The 16,880-nt window shown below is 43.8% G+C and overlaps 1 protein-coding gene across 3 annotated transcripts; it reads right to left on the bottom strand.

The window, feature by feature from the left end:
- Nucleotides 1–770: 770 nt before the first annotated feature.
- On the bottom strand, nt 771–16,587 carry LOC115541283 (glycosyltransferase family 92 protein C33H5.2-like). Of its 3 annotated transcripts, XM_030352970.1 has the most exons (9): nt 16,488–16,587; nt 9,289–9,400; nt 7,781–8,082; nt 7,526–7,688; nt 5,539–5,640; nt 3,506–3,701; nt 3,080–3,194; nt 2,380–2,554; nt 771–1,619 (listed from the first exon to the last, which is right to left on the bottom strand). In XM_030352970.1, exons 2-9 carry the CDS (start codon nt 9,397–9,399, stop codon nt 1,407–1,409), a joined length of 1,377 nt encoding a protein of 458 aa, XP_030208830.1. In that variant the 5' UTR covers nt 9,400; nt 16,488–16,587; the 3' UTR covers nt 771–1,406. The 3 variants fall into 3 exon arrangements, with proteins under 3 accessions (XP_030208830.1, XP_030208831.1, XP_030208832.1); XM_030352971.1 differs by lacking the exons at nt 9,289–9,400; nt 16,488–16,587 and adding an exon at nt 8,196–8,358; XM_030352972.1 differs by lacking the exons at nt 9,289–9,400; nt 16,488–16,587 and adding an exon at nt 8,196–8,358 and having other exon boundaries at nt 7,781–8,085.
- Nucleotides 16,588–16,880: the final 293 nt, after the last annotated feature.

The following is a 16,880-nucleotide window of genomic DNA, read 5'->3' on the forward strand; positions in this document are numbered from 1 at the left end:
CCTGCCCGTTCCACAGATGGTTGACTTGTTTAATTTTCATGTCAGTACTTCTAACTCAGTGGCTGTAAGCGGGTTATGATAAGGATTTCAAGTAATTTTGCAAAAATGGCCAAAAAAGCGAATTCCACACCCAACCATTAAAATTATGATCAGAGATGTTTAAAATGTGTAAAATAATTAAAATAGCTTTCAAAACACAGGTATTTAGAAGAAAAAAAATGGGGGGGGGGGGGGGGGCTCAGCTGAAATTTGTTCTCTGGGGGGGGGCTCACTCTCTCACACTTTGAAAACCCCTGCTATAGATGATGAACCATGTATACATGTCCAGTGTATTAAAAACAACTTACAATTTTTTTTACCCAATAATTGAGTTTGTGCCCGAAACAGCCAATGTGCAACAGCGCAATCAATTCCACACGGACCATTTTCCCAGCTGATATGAAAAGTAAAATATGTGATATTATAATAATTCCAGTGTCTCCTATAAACAGATTCATTAAAGATACACTGTGCTCATACACAGTATTTACAATGTGGAGGACGTTTGCAATAGTGAAATCGTTGTTAGCACAACCTCAAGTGGCCACTGTTGAGAGTGCACCAGATGTTCGATGGAAGTGCTTCAAACCAGGAAGTTAAATTAAACGACGAGACTGAACGGCCGCCGGTCCTCACTGGAAGCCGATTGACCGAACAGGCTCTGCAAGGCTCATTTGCATAAAGGTAAATGTCCAAGGTTAAATGATAATATGAATTATACGCAGACAACATGATGTACAAGGGGTGCTTTATAGGTGACGTGCAAAGAGATTAATTAATTTTTTTAGGATGTGGAATAATTTACAAATAGAGGAACTGTTTGGGGGTAAGAGAGGGATCGTCGTTTTATGTCGATAAGCATGAATTATATTCATTAGGATAAATAATAAACAGTGCTTTTCAGAACTGCATAAAACATTCACACATTCATTCACACATTCAAACACCGCGACCCCCGCAGGATTACAACGCGTCCTGGAAAACCTGGATTTGAAAAGCTTGCTATCAAAACATGGAAAACATGGATAAATTGATCAAATGTCCTGGAAGAGGCCGGAATTTGCATTGAAAATAATCTGATTGATAATCTTTTTTGCTGTCTTAATTACTTCCTGTCTTGTTGTCATACCAGGTAAGTGTGTGGGTTGAGCATCGAGGTCAAAGGGCAGTTGTCTGGCGGAGGTTCCGGGCCTGATGGCAAAGCGTCTCAGGAGATACTCATTTTCATAAAATAAGTCAGTGAATTAAAAACTTCTTTGCAATACTTTGTCGTAATCCTTCTTCTGCTGATGGTAACAAAGTCATGCTCATTTCTAAAATAGGCGTTAGCTAACGTTAACGTTGTATTAGCTAACGTGTAGCTAACGTCAACGTAGTCCTGCCATGGCAGGACTAGGATGGGCAGAGGTTGGAGCGGGGCCAGCGGTGGTGTTGAGGAGACCCATGGAGCTCAGGGCGTGGTTGACCCGCTCCACCAGGGCCCCGGCCACCTTCAGCAGCCCCTCGTCCCGGACCAGCGCCCCCTGCTGGTTGTTCTTCCTGCGCCGGACGTGGTACAGCTGGCCGCGCTCTCGGCCGACCTGGACGGGGTCAACAGGATTCATGCGGCCATGTTAACCCTCGCAAATTGAGTGTTGAAATGTGGAGTCAATTGTGAAGTTTAAGGGCAGGAAGTGTTTTCTTATGATTGGTGTAATTATCGTGGGACCGGCGGATTTGAAATGTAGAAAATACTCTTGAGAAGTACTCCAGAATATTTCACCTCTGATTTATTAATTTGGTGTATGAATTAATAATACTTGATCCGAGTTATTATAGATAGAACAAGGAAAACGGGACATTAAAGAGGCTGTCGGTAAGATTAGAGGGTGCAAAGATGGAGACCAGAAATAACCGAAGTTCACCGGAACTAAACTCCCTCTCTGTTCCCGCCCTCCTATGTTTCCCAGCCAATGAAAAGTGCACCCATTTCCGTCGCACATGTGAGAAATGTCTTCCTGGACCAATCGCGGAAGAGATGCCCCGTTGGCCAGAAATGAGCTGGGAGCGGTCTGGATTCTAGACCCGAATATGTCTACACACAGTCCTACCTGAATCAGCCGCATCTCTTAATAGGCCTACTAAGCCCCTGCACTGAAAATTACTGACATATGAACCGACGTATTTTTTATTATTATAATAACTGACATAATAACTAACATATTTTATTTCCTCGTAAAATTAACGTTAAAAAAAAAATCAATAAAAAAAATGGACCACCTGCAGTACCGTCACGGACCACTGGTGGCCCGCGGACCACACTTTGGGAATGATTGCTAGAGTTTATGTCGCAACACTTACCCGCTCGGTGCGTCCTCCGTCGATGTGTTCGTGGACGCTGTGAACCTCCATCTGTAGGACGCCGCGGGGGTCCAGCACAAGCTTCCCCGTGTTGTAGCCCGACGTGTCTAGCTCCCTCAGAACATGACCCAGGAAGTTGGAGCCAGGAACGTTCCTCCACTCTGGAAAGTCAAACCTGAGGAGGACACAGGAGACAAAAAAATAATTATGCATATATATATATGAATGCAATATATTACAATATATGCATATGTATATGAATGTAAAATATTTATAATAAAAATATATATTATTCATAGAATATCAATTATTAAAAAAGAATGTATTTTTATTTCATTTTAATTAATGAATATATTTAAAATATAAACCACACCTGGTGGTCTAATATGCCCCCTTTAAAATAATCATATCATCATGATAATGATGATATGATTATTAATCATAATTAATCATAATAATCATAACCAATAAAATAATCATAATTCTCAATTGGTCTCCATTTCTTCTTTCTGTACCTTAGCACTTAAAAGCAGTTGCTTTGCTTATTATGTGATTTTTTTTTAACCTAAATTAATCTTGCACTTTCTGGGGTGTATATTCATTGTTGAATGCACTTACTGTCAGTGACTTTGGACCAAAGTGTCGACTAAATAAATGTATTGGAATGAAACCTGCCGTATCTTCAGGCGGAAGGGCGTACCTGCTGTTCTCCTCCTTTTCTTCGTAAGGGAAAACGTTGTTGGGGAAGTAGAAGTTGACCTTCTCTCCGTGGGCTTTTTCCAGGTCACTGATCAGCGTTTGGAAAGACACATTGCCTGTCAACAGATTGGCACCATCAGTGGCCTGGGATGAACACTGAAAGACACAGCGGTCGTCCTCATAGCTTAACGACGTTAAAAGATGAGGAGAAAACTGCGTTCACAGCGAAGAGAGCATGCACTAAATAATATTATCTGATTGGCCAGAGTCTTTTTTAACAACATGAATCCGTGCCCATATTTGGTGATCAACTGCTCAACGATGCTCACCGGCTTCCTCAAAAGACTCAAGACTCACTTGTTCACCTAGGCACTCCATAGCCTCCCCCCTTACCCCCAAAAATCCGAAAAGTACAATTGTGCCATACCTGCGGGCAGTATGACCTCGTCGGCGTCGTGCATGAGGACGTAGCGGGACTGGTACATGCTCCTGTACAGACAGTCGTTGCTGGAGGGGATCTGGCCGTAGTAGTGGATCTGACCCGGCCCCAGCGACGGCGTCCAGCTGGAGGATGGCTTCAGGAAGGCGTCGATTGGCCAGGGCCGCACCTGCAGGAAGCCCGTCTTGGGGGAGAGGGCCGAAACAATGTACGTTTACATTCACATTTACATTTAGGGCATTTGCGGACGCTTTTATCCAAAGCGACTTGCATAAGTATTGTCAGAAGATAAATCAACAAATATATCGCTGTCGGAACAGTAAGGATGTTCATAGAAACAAGTGCCAGGAACTAACAATCGCTAGGTTAACGCCTTCCCGTCTACGAAAAAGGTAGCTAGGATAAGACTATTGGAGTATTCTTGAAGAAAGTTGTCCAATCCCGGGTTGCTTTTAACTCACTTTATTTTTTATAAAGTAGGCATGTTTCGGTATGGTAAACTATGAAGCTTAAAGGGGTAGTTCGGAATTTTGGACATAGGGCCTGATTCCGAAGTGAGCATTGGTATTCTATATCACTGGAGACAGTTTAACACAATTCATTCAGTCCTTCTTGTTGCAGAGTTCGCTCGTGCTAGGCTAGCGCAAGTCAACGGGCAATGCTAGCCTGCTATTAAAAACAGTCTTACCCACTCCACAGTACACCCGAGGTAAATCAATTATAACGACAGACTATACATCTAAATGTCTGTTTATAGAATAATGTTAGAAATAAAACCAACCTTGCATTGCATTGCATTTTCAGGGAATTGCGGGGTCTCAGCAGCAGTGTTTATATTCCTGTACGTAGGCTACGGCAGCGGCGGACTGATACCTAGGTTACCTGCCGCTGTCATTGCTACAAACGCAGAGTACAGTGAACGAAGGAATTCTACAAGCGTATTAAATTAACAAGATATGGCCACGTTTGGAGGAGTTAGCGATGCATCTGCTTTTGAAGACGATTATGAGGAATTTGTTGTATCCAACGAACCGTACATGTACGAGCCGGTGTTTTGATGTCAAAGCCAGCAGCAACAAGCCACAGTTGAGTCCTTTCTGGATCTCGCACTGGAAATTGGTGGAAACTTTGTGGTGCCCATCTGTACCGTTTATTTCTACAATTTCTAAAAGCACACTGAACCATCATGTTGCCTAGTCGTTCAATTGCGCTTATGTCCCACGCTTCTCTGTTTACGTTCTTCTGTTGTGATTCGGTTACAAACCTAACCAGCGCATAGTAGAATTCCGCTTCTGCTGAGAAAGTAGTCCCTCGATGATTCATGCGATGCATGGTTAGTTTTATTTCTAACATTATTCTATCAACACAGACATTTAAATCTATAGTCTGGCGTTATAATTGATTTACCTCGGGTGTACTGTGGAGTGGGTAAGACTGTTTTTAATAGCAGGCTAGCATTGCCCGTTGACTTGCACTAGCCTAGCACGAGCGAACTCTGCAACTAGAAGGACTGAATGAAATGTGTTGAAAACTGTCTCCAGTGATATAGAATACCAATGCTCACTTCGGAATCAGGCCCTATGTCCAAAATTCCGAACTACCCCTTTAAGGGAGGGAATTGTATCTAACGCGTGGAGAGGAAAATACCGTGATCTACTTCAAGCCCCCGGGCTTAGGCCCAGTGGCTCTCTGCCATCTACCTATCGATCTCTGGCCTCTTCACTTGACGTCCTCCGATAGAGGACGTCAAGTGGGCGTGGTCTATGCAGTGGGCGTGGCCGGGGTGACATAATGGCTTTGGCTTCTTCACTTATCTAAAGGTGCTGCCTTCTGTGGAGGGAGCAGCCTTCAATAAGGTCTTGCTCCCCTTGTGGCTATGTGAGGGTAATGCAGCTTCTTAAAATACTGAACAAGACGCTACGCGATTTTAATAACTATGCGATAAGTGCTTACATTAAGTGCCAAGACGCACGACATACAATAAGCGCCAAAAACGTTAGCGGGTTAGCTTCTTAGCGCACCTTGCGGGAGTAGTAATCAAGCACCGTATCCATGGTAGCGGAGCAGCTGGTCTTGTAGACGATGACTCTTTGGATCCCTAGCAGTCGGTAGAGCTCCATCGCCTGCATAGCCACAGTTTCCATTAAATTCCAGTAATATGTGTGCATTTTCGTGGTTCACAGCTTTACACTCGATGCTGAATCCACGTTTGTGTATCATGTGACCAGGGCTGTGAGCTGACTGGTTTCTGTCGTGTCTTAAAGCTGTCATCACTGGGATGTCTCTGGATCCGTGCTGTAGGGGGGAGAGTCCCAACAGATACCAGTCTTCATAACATGGTTTAGATACCAAAATGGAAGTTATGGGGACCCATGTTATTCCACTGGAGTGGTGACCTGGACACACTGAGACTGGTGACCTGTGACCCTGACACACTGAGACGGGTGACCTGTGACCTTGACACACTGAGACTGGTGACCCGGACACAATGAGAATGGTGACCTCTGAAACTGGTGGCCTTTGACCTGGACAAACTGAAAGTGGTGACCTCGACACAATGAGACTGGTGACCTCTGAAACTGGTGACCTTTCACCTGGACAAACTGGGACTGGTGACCTGGACACAATGAGACTGGTGACCTCTGAAACTGGTGACCTTTCACCTGGACAAACTGGGACTGGTGTCCTGGACACAAGGAGACTGGTGACCTCTGAAACTGGTGACCTTTGACCTGGACAAACTCAGACTTAAACGCCGTTCCTCCCAGTGTTGGGAGTAACGGCGTTTAAGTATAACGGCGTTACTAACGGCGTTCTTTTTTAAGTAAGAGTATTCTAATTAATTACTTTTCTCATCGTTGCAACGCCGTTCTCGTTACTGATAATGTAAAGTGGCGCGTTACTACAATTTGGTTGAATGAAGCGTGCGGTGTCATATTACACACAAGCTTCGTGGAGAGAGCAGGGGCGTGGGGATGAGGACACCGTTGCAAACGCGATGATGATTGGCTGGGTGGGCGGATGCCCTGCTCACGCTGTCTCACTGCACGCACTGACTACAGCTCAAGACAGCGACAATGGCGACGAGCCAGGGAATTCAAACGTAGCGTTCTCTAACTGGAAGTACCGGCACTACTTCTCACTCATGGAAATTAAAGGCAAGAATGTGTTTGCATCATTCACGCTATGGCTTTAACTTTATCCACGTCTACCTCAAGTAACTCAAATCTAATTAAGCACCTTACATCAACCCATGCGAATATGACACTTGTTGCTGCTGCCGCTGCTAACCCAACCCCAAGCCCAAATGCAGCTAGCGTGAACTCCAGAGAAGGAAACGGAGACACTCTAAAACAAACAACGCTTGATTTGTTGCACTGAATATTTAAGAGTTGGATAGTGTTCTGTTTATTGTGCAATGGTATACAGGTAGAGAATTGCACTAGGCCTACTCAATAGCCAGTTTTTCTTTTGTTTCTTTTTACCCAAGTTTACATTTGCACTTGAATTTTATTTTCAATATTTATTTTCTATTTGTTTTATTTCTATGCATCATATGGCAGGCCGCAATCTATTGAGTTCAAATAAATACCAAATGTTCTAAAATACTGTATATAGTGTTTTGATTCTTCAATCAGTTAACATAAACATCTTTGACGTTAAAGATGTTATAGACCGTAACAACGTTATAGAACATGAAAAATAACGCCACAGTTACTTTGCTGAGTAACAAATTATTTTTTCAATGTGGTAACTGAGTTACTAACTCAATTACTTTTTGGGAGAAGTAATTTGTAACTGTAACTAATTACTTTTTAAAAGTAACTTGACCAACACTGCCTTTGACCTTGACAAACTGAAACTGGTGACCTTGACACAATGAGACTGCTGACCTCTGAGGCTGGTGACCTTTGAACTGGACGAACTGAAAGTGGTGACCTGGACACAATGAGACTGGTGACCTCTGAAACTGGTGACCTTTGACCTGGACAAACTGAAAGTGGTGACCTGGACAAACTGCAGCACGTTGTCGTAGCTGTTGAACATGTTGGCGATGCACAGAGTGAAGCGGAGCGGGAGCCGGGGCCGCTCCACGGGGGCCCGGTTCAGGACGGGCAGCAGGGTGAAGTTGGTGAAGTCCACGCTGTCTCCGGACAACAGCCCAACGAACCTGGGAGACATCCAGCCAATCACAGAGCAGCTGCCCTCAATATTGGTCAAATGTGTTTCGAATGAAAACAAAACATTCTTGAATGGCCCTACCTGGGCTCGCAGCCGGGGGGGATCAGGCACAGGAAGTCTCCCGTCCCGTATGGGAAGAAGTAGTCGGATCGGTGGGTGGTGCGCAGCGCCGTGGCCGTTGCCATCTCGCCGTCCCCTTGGCAACAGAACACGCAGCGGCTCCGCAGGGAGCGCTCCTCGCCGGGCACGATGCCCAGCAGGCGGACGCTCGCCGCGGGCGTGCGGTGCTCGCCGAAGGCGTTGATGAGCAGCGTCCTGGAGCCGGGCACCCGGGTGAAGGTCTCAGAGTCGGAGCGCACGCTGCAGCCGCAGGCCTCACGCTTCTGCTAGCGCAGCAGGCGAGAGAAGGGGTTAGTAAAGGGGAGGTTGTTACTTCCTGTTTACTCCGGAGACCCGTGCTGTGTCTGAAATCGCTCACTTGTACACTTTCACTTACTTTTTTGAGTGCACTTTGCGCAAAAACGGAGAGTGTGCCAAAACGCAGTGCACTGGAAGTACCTAGGTGGCGCACTCAAAACGATCTAAAACTTGAGTGTGGACCGATGGACACTTTCCACCCTCAACGGCCGCCATCTTGTCTACGTAGCGGAGGGGGCGGGAACTTCAAATGTTTTAGAGTTGATTAGTACTATACAGCGCTAAAATAAAAACAGATAAAATCGATAGAAATTGATTGATGGTAATGAAATTGATAGCTTTTAAGATGGCGAATTATTATTATTATATATTTATTTTTTATTATTATTGAGAAAATACCGCAGAAGAAGAACCGTCAAACTGCAAACTAATTTCCGGTAGGTGCGCGAAGGCTGTTTTGACAGTGCACTGTAGAAATGGGAGCACTGCGCCAATAAGTAGGTGTACTGTAGGGATAATGAAGTGCACTCAATGTAAGTGCACTTACGTAAGCGATTTCAGACACAGCACTGGAGTCTAGCGAATCTTCTAGAAACGTATCTGGTCAAAATTTCTGAAAAGGGAAGGGTGCTCATAACCGATAAAAGTCGCAGATGAAAAGACATTCCAATATGACAAAATACTGCCGTATTATTGGCTGTGTAGTCAAGGCGATAATTTTTGCCGTCTCAACATGGCCGTTTCCTCTGTGTTAACGCGTATTCTGTCCCCAATGGCCTTCCGTACGTTTTGACCGTCTAATGAGGTCAAATTTCCGATAACATTTTCCCTACTGATACCAATTCCTGAACTTGAGCATCGGCCGATACCGAGTATACACCAATACGGCATCTAGCATTGTTACTACTAATGGCACTTGTTCTTTTTGAAGGCTTCTCTTACGATGACGGCAATGTATAGTCTGTTCATTTACTGCCGACAATAATTTTTTACATTTACATTTATAATATATAATTAGAATAATGCATTTGTATTCTTGTAGCATCCAGGATTTTTCCGATTTGTTAGCTCGAACGCACGTTGGTCAGAGATGGAGCGTTTCCCATTCCGACTTTTCACCTCTGACCTTCCGACCAATCGGAGCAACTTCATTAAAAACGTTCCAAACTCACCAGCCGGTTCGCCCGCTCCGGCTGCAGGAGACTGATCATCACCATTACGATCGAGAAAAGCAGAAGAGTAAGAACCAGGAAGGACCATTTCCTCCGCCGCCATGATGACATGCTGTACGGGATAGCAGGAACAAACACAACGCTCGTTACACAACGCTCGTTACACAACGCTCATCAAATCGCTCTTAATAGTTTAGCTCAGCCAGGGCTGTTACGGCTGGGTGACCAGCAGGAGAAAAAGGGCTCCAGGCCTCCAGGATTGCAGGCCTCCAGACTTTTTTTTGTTCCCTCCTCCTGGCTCCCCTCCATCCACCCTACTTGGATTTGACTTTCTTTTTTTTGCATGTCGTGGGTCGCCTGGTAGTCGACCCTTGAGGGGGGGGTACTGTCATGGTCTGTCGTTTTCCTTGTCTTGTTTTGGTGTGTTACCTGTTTTACTTTGGTATCGGTCTTGTTTCTCCCCATGTCAGGTTTCCCTCCTGTGTGATTACTGCTCCCTCCCCTAATGTGTTTCAGCTGTTACTCATTGCGTGCCCTGTGTGTTTGGTATTTAAGCCCTTGTCTTTCCTTTGTTCCTTGTCGGATCATTTTAGTTTGTGGTGAGTTGTGTCCTGTGTTTTACCTGTGTTCCCGGTGTTCCCTGCGTTACCCGCGTCAACCGTTTTCCTTGCCTTTTGAGGTAATAAATTATCCTTTTACCTGAACTGTCTGCAATGGGTCCTACCTGCCTGCCTGCCACCCGCTAACCGTGACAGACCAATTGTGTGCGTTAACGTGTTATATTTGGACGTAGCAACAAAATTGACACGTTAACGTGCATTGGTTGTGTCCAATGAGGGACCTTGAATCAAGGCGGTCATGAATATTCAATGTATATAAATGATGTTGAAAACCAACAGAGCACGTTGCGCATAAATGAATGATGCTGTGTATAAATGACTGATGTGGGCGTCGACGCACTCGTTTCAACGGCCTTCATAGGGATTACTAGCCTAGAAATCTAGACGCCCCTAGCGGCCGCAAATTTAATTTGCAGCCAGGGAGGGTCCAGCCCTCTGTCGTCGTTTTTCGCTGCTGGAAACCGAAAAAAGGGACAGGCCAATCAGATCGTGAGGGGCGGAATTGAGCCGAATGACGACAGAGTTGCGACGGTTGCTGGCGAACAGCTGTCTTTCGACTCGGCTTTGGCCGCGACTCTTCAAGACTTGAATTTATCATTTTCTTTGAGAAATGAACAAAGAACTGCACTGAAGTCTTTCCATGAAAGAAATATGTATTCTGAGTTTTCGGACTGGATACGGTAAAAGTTTGATTTTAGAGCGACGGAAATTTCCGTCGCTCTGACTATGTCATCTTCTTCGTTGCTCTGATTGGTTGTAGCGCTATCCCATTGCGTGCAGAGGGAACTTGAAAGACAACCGTTTATCCCGCCCACACTGCCACCGTACGAGACCAGACCCAATATCTTTACGATATGGGTCTGGCTTGCCAGGCTAAGGGATTACGTGACTCATGAAAAAAAACATTGCAGACAGTGATCTTACATTTAACATCCCAGACAGCAAGCAAACATTGAATAAACATTGATTTTCCATCTGAATCATCATTATGGTTGATATTGAAATTTCAATGCAAAATAAATGTTGAATCACCATTACCATATCAAAGTCATTGATTTAGAGTTGACTGGGAAACGACCGTTGTTGAAAAGCCATCGACATATAGTTGACCGGGAAATATGGTTGAAAATGCATCGATATATAGTTGACCGGGAAATATGATTTGAAATTGCATCGATATATAGTTGACCGGGAAATATGATTAAAAATCCATTGATTTTTGGTTGACCGGGAGATCATCGGGTTGTAGACCAACGTACTTCACCGGACACATCTCCTTTCTGGACCCTTGACCCATACGATCAGGTAAACTTGCTTATGTAATGTTTGATATGAATGAATTGTACTAAATCAAATACTGTTACTCGTTAACATAGTGGTAACCCATGCAGTACTGCAGTCATTGAAATAGATTTTGTTAAATCAATGTCAAAATCTGCCAAAGTTAATGTAACTTCATGCTGATGGCTATCGTCGTGAGTCCAGTTAATTTTTGTGATAGCTTGCTCGAAATACATATCTGTAGGCTACCATTATACCAGTTGCTAAGTAGGCAGCATATACATGGATGTATGTCGTGAAATCTATTAAAACAGCACCGATCTTTCTTCTGACCGCCGCCTTCACCGTTGCTTATTTTCCCATAAAAAGCTACAGTCAGTGTTAAATTACGCTGATTTACCTTTGAGCATTTCCTATTATAGGCTACTGTGTAAAATGCTGTTTAGAATCAATGTTAGTATCAAGAAAAGAAAGACGGGGGGAGATTGGGAGAGATCTTATGATTTATTTATGTTTTTGTTATAATGCACACCTGCATGTTGCAGAAAATGTACAACAGCGCCCCCTGGGGGCACACTTTTCGGTGGGTCGCAGAATTCGGTGTAAAGGTACGGCCACACCAACCGCGTTACTCGCGTTAGGGGCGTCGAAAATCTGCATTTTTGCATAGGGAACCATTGTTATAGGCGTTGAAGTGTCGCATTAGGGGCGTTAGACGCGGTAGACGCACGGAATTACGCACGTAAACGCAGTAACGCGTCCAACGCACCAACGCCCAGAGTTTAAAAAATTTAACTTTCAACGCTCCAACACGTGACGCTTAGCCGCGATAGCCAATCAGCGTGGAGGTTGACCCAACGTCACTGGCAGAGAGTAGTGACGCTTGCACAGAAGCATACGGCCGACATCTTTCTTTATTCTGGGTGGAAATAGTAACATAGTTACGCCATTAAATGCGTTTATGGAAGCATTTTTTTAGCGAGAAATGTGCATTTTACTTTCATAATGTTCGCTCTGTGAATGTGAAGGATGTTTGGTTTGATAGTTATGACGAAGAGGGAACGCTCCGTTCACTTGCATGGACATGGACTCATCTAGCTGCGTTGGCGCGTTGACGCGTTGGAAGCGTTGAACCATCCAACAATGATCAAGCGTCAGGTTAGGCGCGTTACTCCCGTTATCCAACGCGATTAACGCGGTTGGTGTGGCCGTACCATAACACCGGCACCAACGCTAGTGCAACCTGCCGGTGTTGTGCCGAAAGTGGAGGAGGGCCGAGCTCTCCGAGTGGCCAACGACGTGCGTCGCGACATAGGTCGCATTGGTCGCGACGTAGGTTGCATTGGTCTTGATGTAGGTCGCATTGGTCGCTGTGTTGGTCGCTCGTCTGGCTGCCCTTTTCTTCGCTGGCTGGCTCGGTGGCTCCCTTTTCTTCGCTGGCTGGCTCGCTGGCTCGCTACTGCATAACAGTCAATGACACAATGGTACAAGCGGTAGTGATGCTGTTCGATACCCTCCACGGTCAGGTAGCCTATTTATTTGCTATTTTACTCAAACTCATTGACGTAATCGGTCTCTTTCATTTTAACATTTTTGTATGATTTAGTACGATGGTATGATAATCATACGACGTAATGACGGGCAGCGACACCTGGCTGGTATCTGCTGGCTGGCTGCGACGACAGGCTTGCCGCTGGCCACGGGCCACTGGCAGGCTGACCGACTATGTGTGTTCACACCAAACGTGACGGGGCGACAGGACCCATACAAAGTGAACGTATAGACGTAACGGGCGAATTTTTCGCGAGAGAAAACCGGCGACAAGTTTTGATTTGTCACGCCACACTTTTGCGCACTTTCGCGCGTTCACGAGGATTTGTGGCGCGACAAATTCGCTTGAGTTGAAATATTTGAACTTTGACGCGAATTTCGCGTGATGACAGCCAATCAGCGTTCAACAGCGTGGCCACTGAGTCACATGTGTAACGTAACAGCCAGTCGGCGTTCAACCGTCAAACTCAGTGCAGTGCAGTCCCATGTCAATGTGTTTCAGCTGGTAATAGACACTAGTGGTGGATTTAATGATTCGTTTCCGTGACCCAGTTCGCGTGATTCAGTTCGCCACGAGGAGTCGTTCGCGAAACGTTCGTTCGTTTGTTCGTTCAGTCGAGTTTCCGGTAGCACTAACTCCACTAAGTCTGACTGACTCAGCTGAGAACCGTGCAATGGAGTCCATTCCATGATGCGATTTACAGCTACCGGAAACCAGGCTGAACGAACATACGATTCGTGAACGACTCCTTCCAGTTCAGTCGAGTTTCCGGTGAATCGAATCACCGGAAACTCTGAACGTGGAGGAGTCGTTCGCGATTCAGCCTAGTTTCCGGTAACGGTGAATCGCATCATGGAATGCACGCCATTGCACGGTTCTCAGGTGAGTCAGTCAGACTCACTCAGTGGAGTTAGTGCTACCGGAAACTTGTTCATTCGTTCAGTCGAGTTTCCGGTGAATCGAATGGTGAACGAGACGACCGAAACGAACGAGAGAGACGAACCGGTTTGTTTCGTTCGTCCTAAAGACCCGTTCATTCGAACCAGTTTGCGAACGAACGAGCCAACACTAATAGACACTGGATGGGATACAATCTATGTAATTTGATGCTCATGAATGTTCTCAACTCATTTTAAGGCAAATAAAACATTTCAGTACCAAGAGAGGGCTTGAGATCATTTTCTGGCAGGAGGAAAAGGACTCCAATGTGTCATATTTTCGCTTTATAACGTATTACAGCTGATAAAAGAGACTGGATTTGTTCTTATCTACCCCACATAGCCCACATGAATGTTATAGTGTCAGTTTGAACCCTAATCTATTTAATGTGATAGGACCTACTCATGAATGTTTTCAATTCATTTTGAGAAGAAAAAAAATTCTTCTTCAACAATCTATAATCTGGGAAAACAATGCATAGTAAGAAAATACATTTTTTATTGTATAAAAGATTACAGTGGTTTAAAAACATAAAGAAGGATAATTGACTCACGGACAATTCCTGTAGTGCTATTGACTAGTAGCCTATGACTGATCAGACGTCGATCCCCGTACAACGTCGATGTCTTGTCACCTTAAAATACATATGTGTTAATACAGCGGACAATAGTCCTGTAGTGCTATTGACTAGTATGACTGATCTGACTTTGCTGCCGCACAGACGTTTCGAGGCGATATATAGCCTGGCTTTAACAGGCTGTGCGCGCTCCCGCGGCTGAAATCACTTTCTGGCAGCTGATCACTTTTCGGCACAACACCGGTGTTCTACCAATTTCTGCTACCTTGTCAGATTTAGCTACCTAGTGGTTCTGCGCATGCGCACGATTACTATTGATTGATTACTATTGATTGTAGTAAAGACGTTATTATACAGTATCAGAGTCTATCGAATCATGCTACCCTATCAAAAAGTGCTACCTTATGTGTTTGGTAGCGAATATAATCAGTTGATCAACTCACACACACACACACACACACACACACACACACACACACACACACACACACACACACACACACACACAACAAATATTAACAAAGGGTTGGGTAATGACTAGTTTGCTATTTATTATGGCACCTTATTATAAAGTGTTACCGACTAACTTGATCTTAATGGGTTGTAGAAGTTGTGGCTTCTACAATGTGTGCACACACACACACACACACACACACACACACACACACACACACACACACACACACACACACACACACACACACACACACACACACACACACACACACACACCAAATATTAACAAAGGGTTTGGTAATGACTAGTTTGCTATTTATTATGGCACCTTATTATAAAGTGTTACCGACTAACTTGATCTTAATGGGTTGTAGAAGTTGTGGCTTCTACAATGTGTGTGTGTGTACACACACACACACACACACACACACACACACACACACACACACACACACACACACACATCAAATGAAAGGCAGAAAGGCGAGCACTTAGCACCTTCTGCTACCCTCAGATGTGTGACCGCAGCGGGCCAGAATTACGCCGAAAACCTGACTTATCTTTACTTTATTCAATGCAGAACTGTCTCGAGTTGTAGCTGGAAATGTCTATTAGTCATCGTAATACCAATCCAAAATATGAATAATCCTTCTAGCACATCGAAAATATATAAATGTTTGTCAAGACTTCTTAAACAAGTAATGATACAAGATACAGCAGATACAGATATTGGGGGAATATTAGGGGAATCTTTTTGGTTACCTGAGTACATATATAAATTACAATCACACTGTCTGTATTTAAATTGCTGCTTGTTAACACTAACTTTTGTCTTTTCTGTTTTCTTACAGATCACTATGGCACACAAAGTAAGCAAAACTATATTTTTTATTTCATTTCTACCGAATTTGTTTCCAAGTGTGCATATATGTGGGAGTTCTGTTTAACTTTAAGGCTAATTTTTTGCATTGTGCTTGTATTTTCTGTTTTAGGTGCTATTACACAGCAGCTCAGGACAGGCGCCGTCACCCAATACACTCTTGCCCAGGCTGTTCAAAAGTGGCTGCACTATGCGCCAGACCGGGCAGGAGGGAGTGGAAGACGTGACGTCAGGTAATCCTGTAATAAAATGTTTGTTCTTTTTACCTTAAACAGTGTGGTGTGGTCCGTGTTTTAGGCTAGGCTATAGGCATACAAGCTTTCAAATTTTCCATCACTTTTTAACATCCTGGCTGTCGATAAAGCAGGATATTCATTATAGGCTATTTAATTTAGGGCATTACATTTTCGTATGCTTAGCAATCATATTCCAGGCTCTGGAACTCCCTACCCCCACACATAAAACAGTCAGACACCATTACAACCTTCAAGTCACAACTCAAAACTCACCTGTTCAAACTCGCACACAACGTCTAACTGATCACTGTTTTGATTGTTTGTTTGTTTGATATGTTTCTCTGGGTTTTGAGGTATATCGTCAAGAAATAACAGCAGAATTGTATTTTTACATAAACTTTTCGCAGTATTCTGAGATAATGAACTTGTTGACTCAGAAAAAACAAAAGGAGAATTCTTTATTTCGATGGAATGCATTACGCTTCTGTAAATTGGAAACATCCTATTAATATATATTTCACTGTGATATATGATCGTCGTCTGATCATAACATCCCTAATCAATAAATATATAAATTAAATAAAAATGATATATATATATATATATATATCAGTATTCATTAAAACAGATATAGAAAAAAGGTAAAAGCTTCACTGACCTGTATCTTGTGTGGTTTAAATTGAATTGAATCTGCTGACAGGTTGGTAATCATTCCAAAATGTAGGACATTTCTGAGCAGATAAGTGCTGGCACGACCTACCTTTGTATCACTGAGTGGTTCAACAGGAGTGGTCAGGATATGATTCCGCTGGCATTTCCTCTAGAACCCATTTTATTATATTGATAATTTACTAAATACACCACACTTATAATATTAACTATACTTTATTAATATGGGATTTAACAATTCAAATCGATCATTTTGAACAAGTATCTTATATTTATATCCTTATCTCGATAGATCGACAGATATATAACTATAGCTATTGTAGGGATTTTGTGTATGAGAGCGAAGAGGGAAATGTACATACATTTTGCAAATTTACCATTG

The sequence above is a fragment of the Gadus morhua genome, chromosome 4 (assembly GCF_902167405.1).
Source record: "Gadus morhua chromosome 4, gadMor3.0, whole genome shotgun sequence".
Taxonomy (NCBI): domain Eukaryota; kingdom Metazoa; phylum Chordata; class Actinopteri; order Gadiformes; family Gadidae; genus Gadus; species Gadus morhua.

Coding starts and splice junctions, on each gene's coding strand:
- LOC115541283 (XM_030352970.1), bottom strand. CDS start 9,399: ATGTCATCATGGCGGCGGAGGAAATGGTCCTTCCTGGTTCTTACTCTT. Junction 7,689..7,780: donor CCCCCCGGCTGCGAGCCCAG/GTAGGGCCATTC, acceptor GATGTCTCCCAG/GTTCGTTGGGCTGTTGTCCG. Junction 2,555..3,079: donor GAAAAGGAGGAGAACAGCAG/GTACGCCCTTCC, acceptor TGTCCTCCTCAG/GTTTGACTTTCCAGAGTGGA.